Below are 12,782 nucleotides of genomic sequence, written 5' to 3'. Positions count from 1 at the left end.
CAGTTTAAATCAAGTTTAGGCTTACAGGGTTAGGTGCTCCTATATCAGTGTTATTCATGTTTCCCTCTGATTTTAGGAGTAAGTTATGGGTAGGGTAGGTTTAGGGTTAGGGTTAGCACTACATTTTTGGACAGGAATGTTGTTCCAGGGTCAACAAATTATGTCTTACTTGGCAAAAATCATGGTGACCTGAACGAGAAGGGTATTTTAAGGTTTGAAGATGGTAAGATTTCAAAAAGAAGTCTTATGTTCACCAATCCTGCATTTATTTGATCAATAATACACAGCAATATTGTGAAGTATTATTAAAATCGAAAATAAATATTTTAATGTAAAATATAGTTTATTCCTGTGATGGCAAAACTGAATTTTCGGCATCATTACTCCAGTCTTCAGTGTCACATGATCCTTTAGAAATCATTCTAATATGCTGATTTGGTGCTCAAGAAATATTTCTTATTATTATTAATGTTGAAAACAGTTAATTTTTGTGGAAAGCATGATACATAAACGGGAAAAAAGTAGTTTCCAAAATTGCTTGTAGGTTACATTTACAGGTATGTGCCGTATATCTCACACCTCTGTTTTGTGGAAAACCACCCTAGAAAATTGATAAATGAAACTCTGTTGACTGTTGGGGCACAAGATTATTTTCAGCTGTGAGCAGCTAATGAAGCTATTTCTCACTGTGACATTTTTAGTGAAAATTTTATTGTGAAAAATGTTTTATTTGCGGATTACAGTTATGCTAGTCTCAGGTGCATATTACTATTTGACTGTTTTAAGAGTTACTATGAGCCTTAAAGCAAGGATCAATCGTGTCCACTGCTGTTTATCATTCTAGTAAAGGAGGTCATTCAGAACTATGGACGGCAGCCACAAGATCGAATCGTGAATATGTGACCTGGAGTCAAATATGAATGAAGGAGGACAGACAGGACTTATCAGTACTTCAGCAGCAAGGTAGGAAAAAGTCCACATGTTTTCAAGCCGTTCTTGTCGCTGTCCAGCTTTGCAGACACTGTGAAGTATTGATCCAATCAACCAAATGACTGGTAGATTTTCCTTTCAGACAGAATCACTATACACTCCATTTTTCTTGGACCAAAAACTTCAGTTCTGCTGATTTGTCAGACCATAACTATAACTTTTCTTTTTGGAACTGCCATAAATGATAACAAGTTGGAAATATTTTTTTATGGTTCAATAATGTTCTCATTTTGTTCTTTGAACGCTCTACAAAATTGACTGGTAAAGTGAACTCTTCAACCTGAGAAAGAGCAGATGGTTGCAGAATTATTTTGGCTTGTACAGCGAGCATTACAGCTATTTTATTCGGTTGACTGTGTCAACCTTTTTTATGTCATTTGTGACAGTTTTTTTCATATATTGCAGTAACTTTGGAGTAACAGTCAGTGCAGAGTCTGAATAATTCTGAACACTTCAACTTATTGTGTTGACACCTGTGGCTTTAGGGTTCCAGCTTCTTTTATATATGCTTGAAATATTTCAACGTCTGACTTGTTTGAAAAATCAGACACCAAATCATGAGAATGTTTATGACAGGTTTATTCAAGGCACTGTCACTCTTTCTAATTGGAAATGGATAGTGAGGTAGAAAAGGCACTGATCGCTTATTTTCTTTTTTCTTTCTTTCTTTTTTTAGCTCTTCATTTTTGCATTTACATCTGCAATGCATACAAAACAAATAAACAGACAAAAATTACCATTAGGATATTAAGGTCAACATATCTACAAAATGTACATGTGAAAACTTCTTTGAAAGTAATGTTTCTGCCCAAGAGTAAAACAAATCTATATATGGGTCGATTATGAGGGTCGGAGAAATCTTTTTAAAATCTATTTTAAAGCGCATGAGAAAAGTTCTAAGAATTGAAATCCTTGCATTCATAAACAAACAAACAAACAATCTAATGAACATTTTAATTAAATGACTCTAAAAATGTCAAGTGGTGTAACCACATATTGTCTGTGTAGATTTGGGTTTTCCTTTACGTTTTCTGTATACAGATGACAGTGATGTCAAAACAATCTCCGTTCACATGGATCCGCGAAACGATTAAAAACGCTGTATTATTCATGCCAGGCCAGTAGTTTGTAAAGAAAAATTACGCGCCCTATAGACTAAACACGTAAAACATGCATGCACCATTGTCACAAATTCGCATTTTTGTCATGGAGACAATAACGGTATCGTTTTCAAAAACTTGCATTTTGAAACCAATTTTCAAAAGTTTGTGTTTTCAGGCCCCAAAGAGCCGTTGTCATGTAAATGAATGGCCAAAACGCATAAAAAAAGTTTTTCATTTTTAGTTGAAAACAGTGTCACGTAAACAGCCCCGCAGTTTTTCGGTCATTGTGTATATACAACGCTATTACATTTGGATTACTTTACCTTGTGGATTACTTTTGACATCTTGGTTTACTTTCTTTTGTTTTGTAAATAAACCTGCTGCATCTCGCCTTAACATTTTCCCGCGCTGCACCTTTACAACCATCAGTTAATATATATATATATATATATTTATATATATATATATATATATATATATATATATATATATATATATATAACACCTATAGAATACATGGTATATATAATTTTTTCAAAATTGTTTCTTGAACTTTAGGTTATACCATTTGACGACAACCTGAACTAACAAAAATCCTATATGTTTGGTATACCACAGTGATTTGGCAGATAAAAGTTTTTCCAAACATTAATAATTTTTTTTTTCAATTAAAAAAAAAATTATAATAATAGTTACACGTAATAAAAATAATTTCAGTCATTTACTGGTTACACCACCCTGACATGATTTATTTTAATATTCACAAAAAAATAAAATCAGAATTTGAACACTTTCATCATAAAAGTTCAGTACTCTGCTCATTGTCTGCTCATTGCATCAATAAACTTTTGAATAACTTGAAGGGATAGTTCATCCAAAAATGAAAAATGTCATCATTTACACAACTGTGCTTGCTGAAGTGCGAAAACAAGTGAAGTTTGTTCTTGCATGTCAAGCAAACACTACTGAGCTTCTGTGTTTACCATATTTGATGAGCTCTATGTGCATTGATCAAAGTTTATATGTGAATAAAAGCTTACATGAAATCTGTTTATCGTATAAAGCGATCTTGTCTCATCAGAAGACTTAAATTAAACTGCTCGCTTCATATGAATTTATTTTTGCGATGCCTCTATGTACTTTGGTTGTGTGAGACAAAAAGACTATTAAATGTGAGACTATTAAAAATATCTTCATCTGTATACTGAAGATAAATTAAAGTTTTATGAGTTTGGAATGGCATGAGGGTGAGTAAATGATGACAGAACTTCTGGATGAACAATCCCTTTAATTCCAGAAAACTTGAAACAAAAAAAAAAAGAGTGTCACATATTTGACCCATATATTATTTAACTTTGTATAAATATATATACATGAACATACATACATGTATATGCATATTCTTCAAGTTATATAATCATCATGTGTCAATATTATAGAATCTCCACTGTATAATCTCATCTTCAATCCACTACTGACCCAAGAAAACATAGATATAGGCACCTTTAAGAATTCCTTAATTTGCATTGACCCTTAATCAGACAAGCCTGTGTTTGTCCATGATAAATGACAATGGCCTGCTCTGGATCCTCTCGCGACCTGCAGTTATATTTATTTGACTTTTTGATGAAGGTAGATATGGCCTCATTTGATATTGTACAAAATATAAGTCAATAAAATGGCGTGATTGTGCAAGAAAAGTGACGAGCAGCTTATCACTGAAGTTTAAACTTTAAAAAGAGTCTTTGTTGCATCTGAAAACAGCAGCAGTCTTTGGGGAGAGAATGCAGTGAGTGTAGACAAAGTCCTTTTATGGAATCTGAATCTGCCTGAAAGGGGAAAGACTGAAATTTTCAAACTACTAAGATTGTTTTTAGAAATAACTCATATTTCACATTATGAATAAAACTGGACACAAGCAGAATCACACATTTGCCTATTTAACTCAAATCACGTTATAAACATTTTTTTTTTTTTCAGCCTGATCCACTCAATGCACATGCTCATTCTCAGCTGGCTCTTTTCAAATTAAAAGTGGGACTTCCAGTCCTTCTGTTACCATGTGTTGCAGTTTCTTCCATTTATTTTCCACAAGTTGTCCATCTCCTCCCCATTTTACTGTCTCTAGTGTAGTGAGGGTGTTGGCCAGCAGGGCGGCACTGTTGTTCTCTGGGAACTTGCCCTGTCGTTTCAATGGGGAAGTAAAAGTTTTGCTGCTTCTCAGAGTCCATAAAAGTCATTTTTAATATCACGTAGGTGTCCCCACGTCACTGGCCTCGACATGTCTGATAGAGTTTTCATGCTAATGGAGCGCTCCATGCTTAATGTTGTGTTAACCATCAGGAGCTTTTCGCAGCCATCGGTAAAACTGCTGCTGGAACAGGATGTGCCATTTTACATTAGCTTGAACGATCTCAACGGCTCGAGCGAACGCAGGTGCCGACTCTCCCCCGCTGGTTAGGATGAACTCTTTCAGCTGAGGAGAAGATAAACAATTTTCATTAACATTATAATCGTATTGTGTCTGATGTATCAGATATAGAGAGTTTTGTGTGTAAGTGGCACCTTCGTCTCTGATAGTTAAACAGCGTCAGAATATACGATGCATTTACATGCAAATGCCTGACATGTAATTTAGCAGATAACAGTGATGTTTATGATAATGAGGAGTGGGAAGTAAACAGAATTATCGGTGTTGTTTTTCTGGAAGCGAAAGACACTTGGGTGTCTGTCAAAAAAAGCCTCTAAGATAAATTACAAACATGAAAATCTCATTAAAAATCTCCATTTACTAAATAACATGTTACAAAAACAATTCCCATTTCTTGGGGTCATGAGATCTACATGAACAAGTATGCGCTGGGATTAAGTATTTAAGTTGCTATTCTGGTCTTGAACTATTTCAGAATTGGTGATTGTTCATAGAAACTTTCAAAAGAAATAAAACAATCATTCGAAACGTAGAGAGTTTAGCACTGATTTAACGGTGAATCTGTGGATGAAGTGCTCTGGCAGCAGCTGATTGTCATTGACAGTATGCTAATGCTCTGTTTAAGAAAACAGTTTGGGGCTTCGAGGGGGGTTCGTATTATCTCTGTATGAATGTTAAGTTGTGGAAGGCAAAGTCAGCTGGATGAGAAAGTGCTGTGCTGCAGTGAGAAGCATCAGCAGTCTGTGTCCTCTGGGACTGAAGCTGAATGAATTTGAATAAGTGAATATACGTTCCATTTCCTATAATAAGGTTAAGCAGTTACAATGAGGAAATAACCCAATGAAATAGACCAGAGCACATTTCTGCAGGCTTCAAAGTGTACTTTTGCTCATTTTCTCCATCTCAAGAATTTTGCTGACCCATGTTTTTTGTAAGTATTAATGTTCCACGAAGATTGGTCAATAGTTCATTAGTGTTTTAGATTGACTGGAGGTGTAAAAGCCTCAGGATGGTGTATAAGTCCAGACTCACCTCATTCAACTCCGCCTCAGTGTTGAGAAACTCTGTCACGCCACTGATTAATTTTGAGTTCATAAATAAAGCTTCTCCATACCTACGGATGAGAGACACAGAGCTCAAGCACTGTAATTAAAAACACTGGAGCACCATTTTAATGAGGCCAGGAGCAAACAAACACCAATAGATATTTCCCATCATGCTCTCTGGTCCTCAAACCACAAATAAGAAATAACATTCACTAATAAATATCTTATGATAGTGCGAATGTAAAATTTATATCAGGGACTAAGAGGAAGGTTAAAGTCACTGATAAACAGAGATGAATGAAGCTACATTCACCTGGAATTCAATATGTCCCACTTTTCGCGGAAATATCTCCATGCTAAATGTCTTCCCAGCGGATTGCGGCCCACATGTATGATGACATCGATCACGTCCTGATCCGGCACCAGGTCAGAGGTGAGAGACAGATTCAGGAGCCTGTGGGCAACATAAATAAATAAGAGTTACCTTAGTTTGTTATCATATTTGTGATATCTTTACTAATTGTGCCATTGGTAATCAATTTTGCTATCATTTCTATGCTAGCTTTAAGCTCGGATAAATCTGAGACACAAAACAAATTATTCTTTGCTGTTTTCATTAAAGACAGCCACTGACAGGGCGGCGAAACACAATTATTCAAATATGTTTTCAATACTGTGATTCAGCATCTTCAAAAAGTAATTAACCTGAAAAGCCCAAATCAAATGCAGACAGACCCATTCGATTCAAATTGGTGCAAAATGTCAAGTAGATTAAAAAGACAGAAATAGGAAATGAGATGTTACACATAGAAATGCTGCCACGGTGCACAAGTTTTCAATTTGCAATAACAAGTGGGGTAATTGCTTCACTGTGGTTTTGGTCTCTTATTTCAGTTCAACTGCTCTTTTGGGCTTTTTGACTTCATGCGTCGTCGAGTCATTTGTAGCACATTTTTCACAAACACCCTGGAGATTATTGCCACTGTGACAGACTCACATCTGTGTGCGGACAGCAGCTTCACAGCTCGCAAACGTGATATCCTGTTTCCTCTGTGGACAAGTGTGAACACGCTTTCAGGAGAGTTTCTTTTGCTGTGCTAATTCTCCAATCACTTTTTTAATGTTCAGATTAGCATGTTCATATTAGTATACTAGCATATTACTGTCTTATGTCTAGTATGTACACTGTGCATAGTATGTACATTTACTACACTGCAATATCTCCAGAGTTAAATCAGCTGTGCTCAGAGTACATATGGTCCCTCTCTAAATAGTGTTAAAATAACACTGAAGCAGAGTTAAAGTTAATGAAATAATTAAGCAATTAATTAAGTGATGATTGTGCATTAGTGATGAACACCTGCTGTTAACAAGCAGAATCACTGAAGAAAAGAGAAACACAAGAACTACAACTGACTTCAGTCACAGCCTTATTAATTGCTTAATTATCTCATTAACTTTAACTCTGCTTCAGTGTTACTTTACCACTATTTAGAGAGGGACCATATGTACTCTGAGCACAGTTGATTTAACTCGGGGGATTTTACTGTGTATATGCGAAGGATTCCTACATTTACCGAAATACAGTGTACAACCGGAGCACACTATGTGTAGTATTGTATCCCACAATGCAATGCACTTGAACTGACCATCTATTTCCAGTGTTTATTTATTTAGCATACTACTGCTTAAATGCAGTGTTTATTGTTGTATAATTTACAAAATTTTACTTTATTTTAAATAGTATACTGTAGACCAGTGGTTCCCAAACTTTTTAGCGTGGAGTACCCCCTGAAGGGATTATCATCCTTCTACATACCCCCTCTCTTCCACTTAGACTGCAGTCACACCTTCACCATTACGGGACAATATTTGCCCCCTAAATTTATTTTCCAGTGCATATTTTTACCTTTATGAATAACTATAAAATAAATAATGTTTTAAATAAAAAATGTTCAATAGAGAAATATGCAATGATGGTAAAACTAAGTAAAACTTTTAAATATTAAACTAAAACCGCCAGTAGGTGGCAGCAAGTCACTGTTTTTATGAGTGAGTCATCGAGTCATTCATTCAGTAACGAAGCAAGTGGCTGTGAATGAATCATTGAATCATTGACTCTCACGATTCGTTCAAAGCCGCAGAATTTGCTGTTGTTTTCATTAGAACTATTATTTCATTGCAAAATAGAGTAAATACTGACAGTACTGTGTTTAAAATGTACGTTTTGTTTTTTGACCTGTTGTATAATAATGTCACGTTTGTAGTCATGTAGATATTTGGGAACAATTGCATTCTTTCTCGTTATCATCAAATACAAGAACTCACACAAGGTATGTTTTTGTATCGGAGAAAGTTTGAGTCTTAAATCGAAAATTAATCCACTATCTGTGTCTATATTTGTTCTTCATGCGAGTAAGTGCTAAATCCCCACTTTTACAAAGGTGCATTGTCGAAAACAACAGTAATTTAGCGCGATTTAAAGCAGCAGACTCTGCACGCAATCTATCATATGCATGCTGCTTGTGTGGATACAGTCATTTTTGACTGCAAATAATGAGGTAATTTGATTAAATGTACTGATTTACCGCATTTTGGCAGTTAGAAATACATGCTCGGTTTTAATATTATTTTAAGGTAGAATTACATGAACTACTCAGCATTTTTTCGTGTACCCCCTTTTGACACCTCATCACCCCCCAGTTTGGAAACCACTGCTGTAGGCAGTTCACAGTTTTCAGTTAGCAGTACTGAAGATTGCAGGAATATCTCTAGGTTAGCAGTCAGAGCAGAGATGAGATCAGTAAACACACACACACACATACTTGTATATGTGGTTTACAGGGACTCTCCATAGACGTAATGGTTTTTATACTGTACAAACTGTATATTCTATCCCCATACACTACCCCTACCCCTAAACCTACCCATCACAGAAAACTGTCTGCATTTTTTTAATTTAAAAAAAAAACACAGTTTTGTAGTTATGTTATGAAAGCAATTGGCAACACTGACCACAACCCTTGCTGACAATTATATTCAGCCCACTAGATCACAACACATGTCATCAAAAAAAAAAAAAAAAATATGGAGGAGGAAGATACAATTTACTTCATGCCATAGAAATCAATACTAAACACAGAGTTCATACACCCCATCCTTCAGACTCAGTGATTGAAGCACATTTACTAGCTCACTCCAAACACAGGGCAGTTTTCTCTGCAGTAGATTAAATATCACAAACACACACTCTCACACAGAACTCATCTGGGACGGGGGGCTTTGCTTGTGCATGCTGTGTGAAATTTAAGTGCATCTAAAATCAATGAACTGCTGCTAGAGGTCTTCTCTTTTAAGTCCAACACTAGAGCAAAGGTGGACATCTGAATGCTGCGGTCATGAAATATTTTATATATCCCCCTGTCTTTGGGATCCTGAGGGCCTCTGAATGAACTGACGCCAGCATCACTTTAAATACAGGCAGGTTCCTGACAGATTGTGTAGTTTTATACTTAAATGGCTTTTCAAATGAGAATCACCATTAACTGTGTAATTTAGACTTTATAATCAGGGTTTAAGGAATCACTCCTTTGAGACTTCATTTGTGGGAAGTACTCAGACAATTACACTTTTGAATCATGATAGTGCTGTTGAAAAGCATCTGATCTCTCTCTGAAGTCACACTGTTCAGGTAGCCAGGAATAACGTCATGGTTATTTTGATACAAATCCAATTGGGCATATTAGGGCTGGTCTAGTAAAGAGTGGTTACTTATTCTTTTCTACACACTAAGAGTTAATTATGGGGTGTTCAATAACATGCCACAGATGTGGTACATAGACATTAGTTTTTAAAAAGTTATCTTAAAACTTCCTGATTAGACTTCATTTACTTTGGAAGTATAATACATAATTAGATCTTTGTTATGTGACACAAAAACTGTTAAACACTCTCAGAGGACAGTCAAGTGCTGCAGTTTTTTCTTTGAGTTGATAAAAATTCAGTTACAGGTTCTTCACACATCAGTGTGGTTATCACATCATGCTAATGCCATACATTGTAGCACTAGGTGCCAGTTTCTAGTTAGAATGTGATTGTTGCTAGCGCCTGTGTTTTTCTAACAATGATGTCTGGCACTTTCAACACCACCGCATCACTACTGCTGCTCTCACCCCACATCATTGTTGTGTTGTGGGGAAAAAGGTTTCTTGGCCTTTTCTATGCACATTTCTCGAAAAGTTAAGCTAGTCAAATATTCCAAGATGTGTTTTAGAAGATGGTTAGCCGCCTTAACCAGATCCAAACTACCAGCCAGGATGGTTTAGCAGATATAACCAGGTTGACCTTTGCCTCACTGACAGCTAGTCCAACTGATCAACCACCTAAACAAGCTTCAACCAGCTAATGGCCATAATTGATCTGCTTCAGTCATCTAGAAACCAGAAAAACAAACAAAAACCTACAATCAGAAAGTAATTTGGCCAGTCAGGAACAAGAGCAGAGGATAGTCAAGTCCGATTCAAGACTGAGTCCACATGCTACTCAAATCCATGACAAGACCAAGACAATGAAAATGTGGTTTCCATGGTTTTGGTCCTTGAGTCCAAGACCAAACTTTTATTGGTCTGAGTCTGAGTCCAAGACCACACATGGATTCAGGAGCATGTGGACTCAGTCTTGACTCAAACTCGATCCTCTTCTGGTCTTAGTCTTGATTCAACATAACCCTCTTCCGATTTCAGTCTTGACTGGAACTTGAATGAGCTGGTCTCAACTACAACACTACCAATAACTACCACTAAATTAGAAGGAAGTGTGCATTATATTCACAGCTTCAATGTCAGCCGTAAGTTTTCAGGGGTTGGACAATGAAACAGAAACCTGATTTTAGACCACAATAATTTGTTAGTATGGTGTAGGGCCTCCTGTTGTGGCCAATACAGCATACATTCTTTTTGGGAATGACAGATACAAGTCCTGCACAGTGGCCAGAGGGTTTTTGAGCCATTCTTCTTGCAGAATAGTGGCCAGTTCAATATGTGATGCTGATACTATTCTGTCACAAGTCTTGGTGACAGAATACTTCTTTAGAGTACAATGTTTGAAGCATTGGGTGCAGTGGTTTTGTAGTCCTTGGCAGTGACGCACTGATCTAGCGCAAGTAGTAGGCCAAGGGCCTGCCATGATATTGCAGCCCAAACCATCACTGATCATGCTTCACACTGGGTACACAACAGTCCTGGTGTTAAGACTGTTTGAGGAAAGACAGTGAAGGTGGACTCATCAGAGAACAATACATGTTTTACATTTTCCACAGCTGATCCACTGCTGGCACCATTGAAACCAATGTTTGGCATTAGCACGAGTGACCAAAGGTTTGGCTATAGCAGCCTGACCATGAATACTGACCCTGTGGAGCTCCCGACAAACAGTTTTGGTGGAAATAGGAGAGTTGAGGTGCATGTTTTACTCTGCAGTGAATTGGGAAGTTGTTATTTTTATTGTTTTTTTTTTTTATACAATCCGGGTCAGTAACAGGACATCCCATTCAGACAGCTTCCTCTTGTATCGACAGTTACTCCTGTTGGATGTGGTTTGTCCTTTGTGGTGGTATGCTAAAATTACCCAGGATACTGTGGCTCTAGATACACCACAAAGACTTTCTTTGTGGTCACAGATGTGCCAGCAAATTGCACACCAACAATTTGTTCTCTCTTGAATTCTGATATGTCCCCCATTATGTTGTGTGAATTGCAATATTTTATGTACAGCTGTGCTTTTGCTCTGCTAATTCAACATTCACACTCTGCTTCCACTGATGGAAAGTGAAATCAACGAAGATTGGCCACAAGGCTACACATATAGGCATGAAACCTCCAACACTTTATTGGCCAGTGTTTCAGCTTCATTGTCCAACCCCTGTATCTCTAAAATCTAAACCGAACCCTACAATCTTGTTGATTGAAAGGAATGCTGATCCACAAACACATACAATACTACCTGATAAGTCACCATCAGAAGCAAGGTGGCCTTCAAGAATTTGTAGAGGAATGGTGGAGGTTCCTGCAGAGGATTTTGTATTCATGGTTAAGGTGCCTGACTTTCAGTTGTTATATCAAGGTGTATTGTGTATGACAGCCGAGTCATGGATCACTGAGAGCTTGAAAGACTCATTGATTTTACCTTCAAGGAAGGCAATTACCAGTATACAAAAAAAATGAAAAGTTTCCTTGCTGACTGTAATATGATGAATAGTATCTTACTTAATATGAAGATGAAGATGCCTGGATGTAGTGCATAGAAATGCGTGCTTGCTAAGCGCAGTGCTATTTATCTTCCTCTAGCGAGGCAAACCAAATCCCTCTCAACAGACTTACACTGAAGATTCCCACAGGAATCACCCTGTTGAGTGCTGAACACTCACAGCAGAGAGGGGTCATGGTGGGTCTCTTTATATGGGCAAGTTTCTTTCTCTCTGTGCATCTATAAAACAACGACCAAATGCAACTCAATAAATGGAGATGTCAAACCCACAGTGAATCTTGAGGGAACTGCTTCAGAATATGTGTGGGCTGTGAGATCCTCGTCTGGCCTGGACAGGGTGTAATCCGTCACCGTCCTCATCCTGCTATTGAATCGGGAGAGGATTTAAGGCACCATGGAGACTTGTGGGAAAAGCTCCTACGGCAGCCATTGTTTTTACAGCCCCGACAGAGGAGTGAGTGCAGCTCTGCTGGTGTGAGCAACATGATGTGGTGGAAGGGACTGAATTGGATTACTTCATGAGGTACAGCAGACTATCAAGAGAGTTATAGTCAGAGGAGTGCCATACATGGTCCAGAGACTTTCAGATACTTCTTGCTATCAATAGAATATTAATTTGGAAGAGTTGTTTTTGACGCTAAACCTTTCAGCTAAGACTGTTTGATCAATGTGTTATGCTACAGTAACTTGTTATTTGACTTTCTTTGCCTCATCATGTTATTGTCAATGAAGGGTAAGAGTGTTGATTGACCTGTTGAGCAGGAAGATGTTGCCACTGCAGGTCAAGGCCTCCAGAAGAACCTTCTTCTCAGAGATGGCTGTAGAGGAGTGAAACTTCATCCAGATAAACTCCCACACGTCCTCATCCATCAGAGACACCCCTGTGCAGTACACGATGTCCCGCACATTAGGTGGAATCCTGTGGGACAGAAGATTGACCGAAACGTT

The 12,782-nt window shown here is 37.5% G+C and overlaps 1 protein-coding gene across 1 annotated transcript in view; it reads right to left on the bottom strand.

The window, feature by feature from the left end:
• Window positions 1–1,552: 1,552 nt before the first annotated feature.
• The window catches only part of LOC127511012 (thyrotropin-releasing hormone-degrading ectoenzyme-like), a 140,806-nt gene continuing 129,576 nt past the window's right edge, over window positions 1,553–12,782 (bottom strand). Inside the window, exons 16-19 of the mRNA XM_051891272.1 lie at window positions 12,586–12,753; window positions 5,884–6,024; window positions 5,557–5,638; window positions 1,553–4,569 (exon numbers count right to left, since the gene is read on the bottom strand). Coding sequence (XP_051747232.1) covers window positions 4,426–4,569; window positions 5,557–5,638; window positions 5,884–6,024; window positions 12,586–12,753 — 535 coding nt within the window. The 3' untranslated portion in view covers window positions 1,553–4,425. The remainder of the gene's footprint in view (window positions 4,570–5,556; window positions 5,639–5,883; window positions 6,025–12,585; window positions 12,754–12,782) is intronic.

Source organism: Ctenopharyngodon idella, chromosome 4 (genome assembly GCF_019924925.1).
Source record: "Ctenopharyngodon idella isolate HZGC_01 chromosome 4, HZGC01, whole genome shotgun sequence".
In the NCBI taxonomy this organism is placed as follows: domain Eukaryota; kingdom Metazoa; phylum Chordata; class Actinopteri; order Cypriniformes; family Xenocyprididae; genus Ctenopharyngodon; species Ctenopharyngodon idella.
This window is presented reverse-complemented; position numbering and strand designations above follow the sequence as displayed.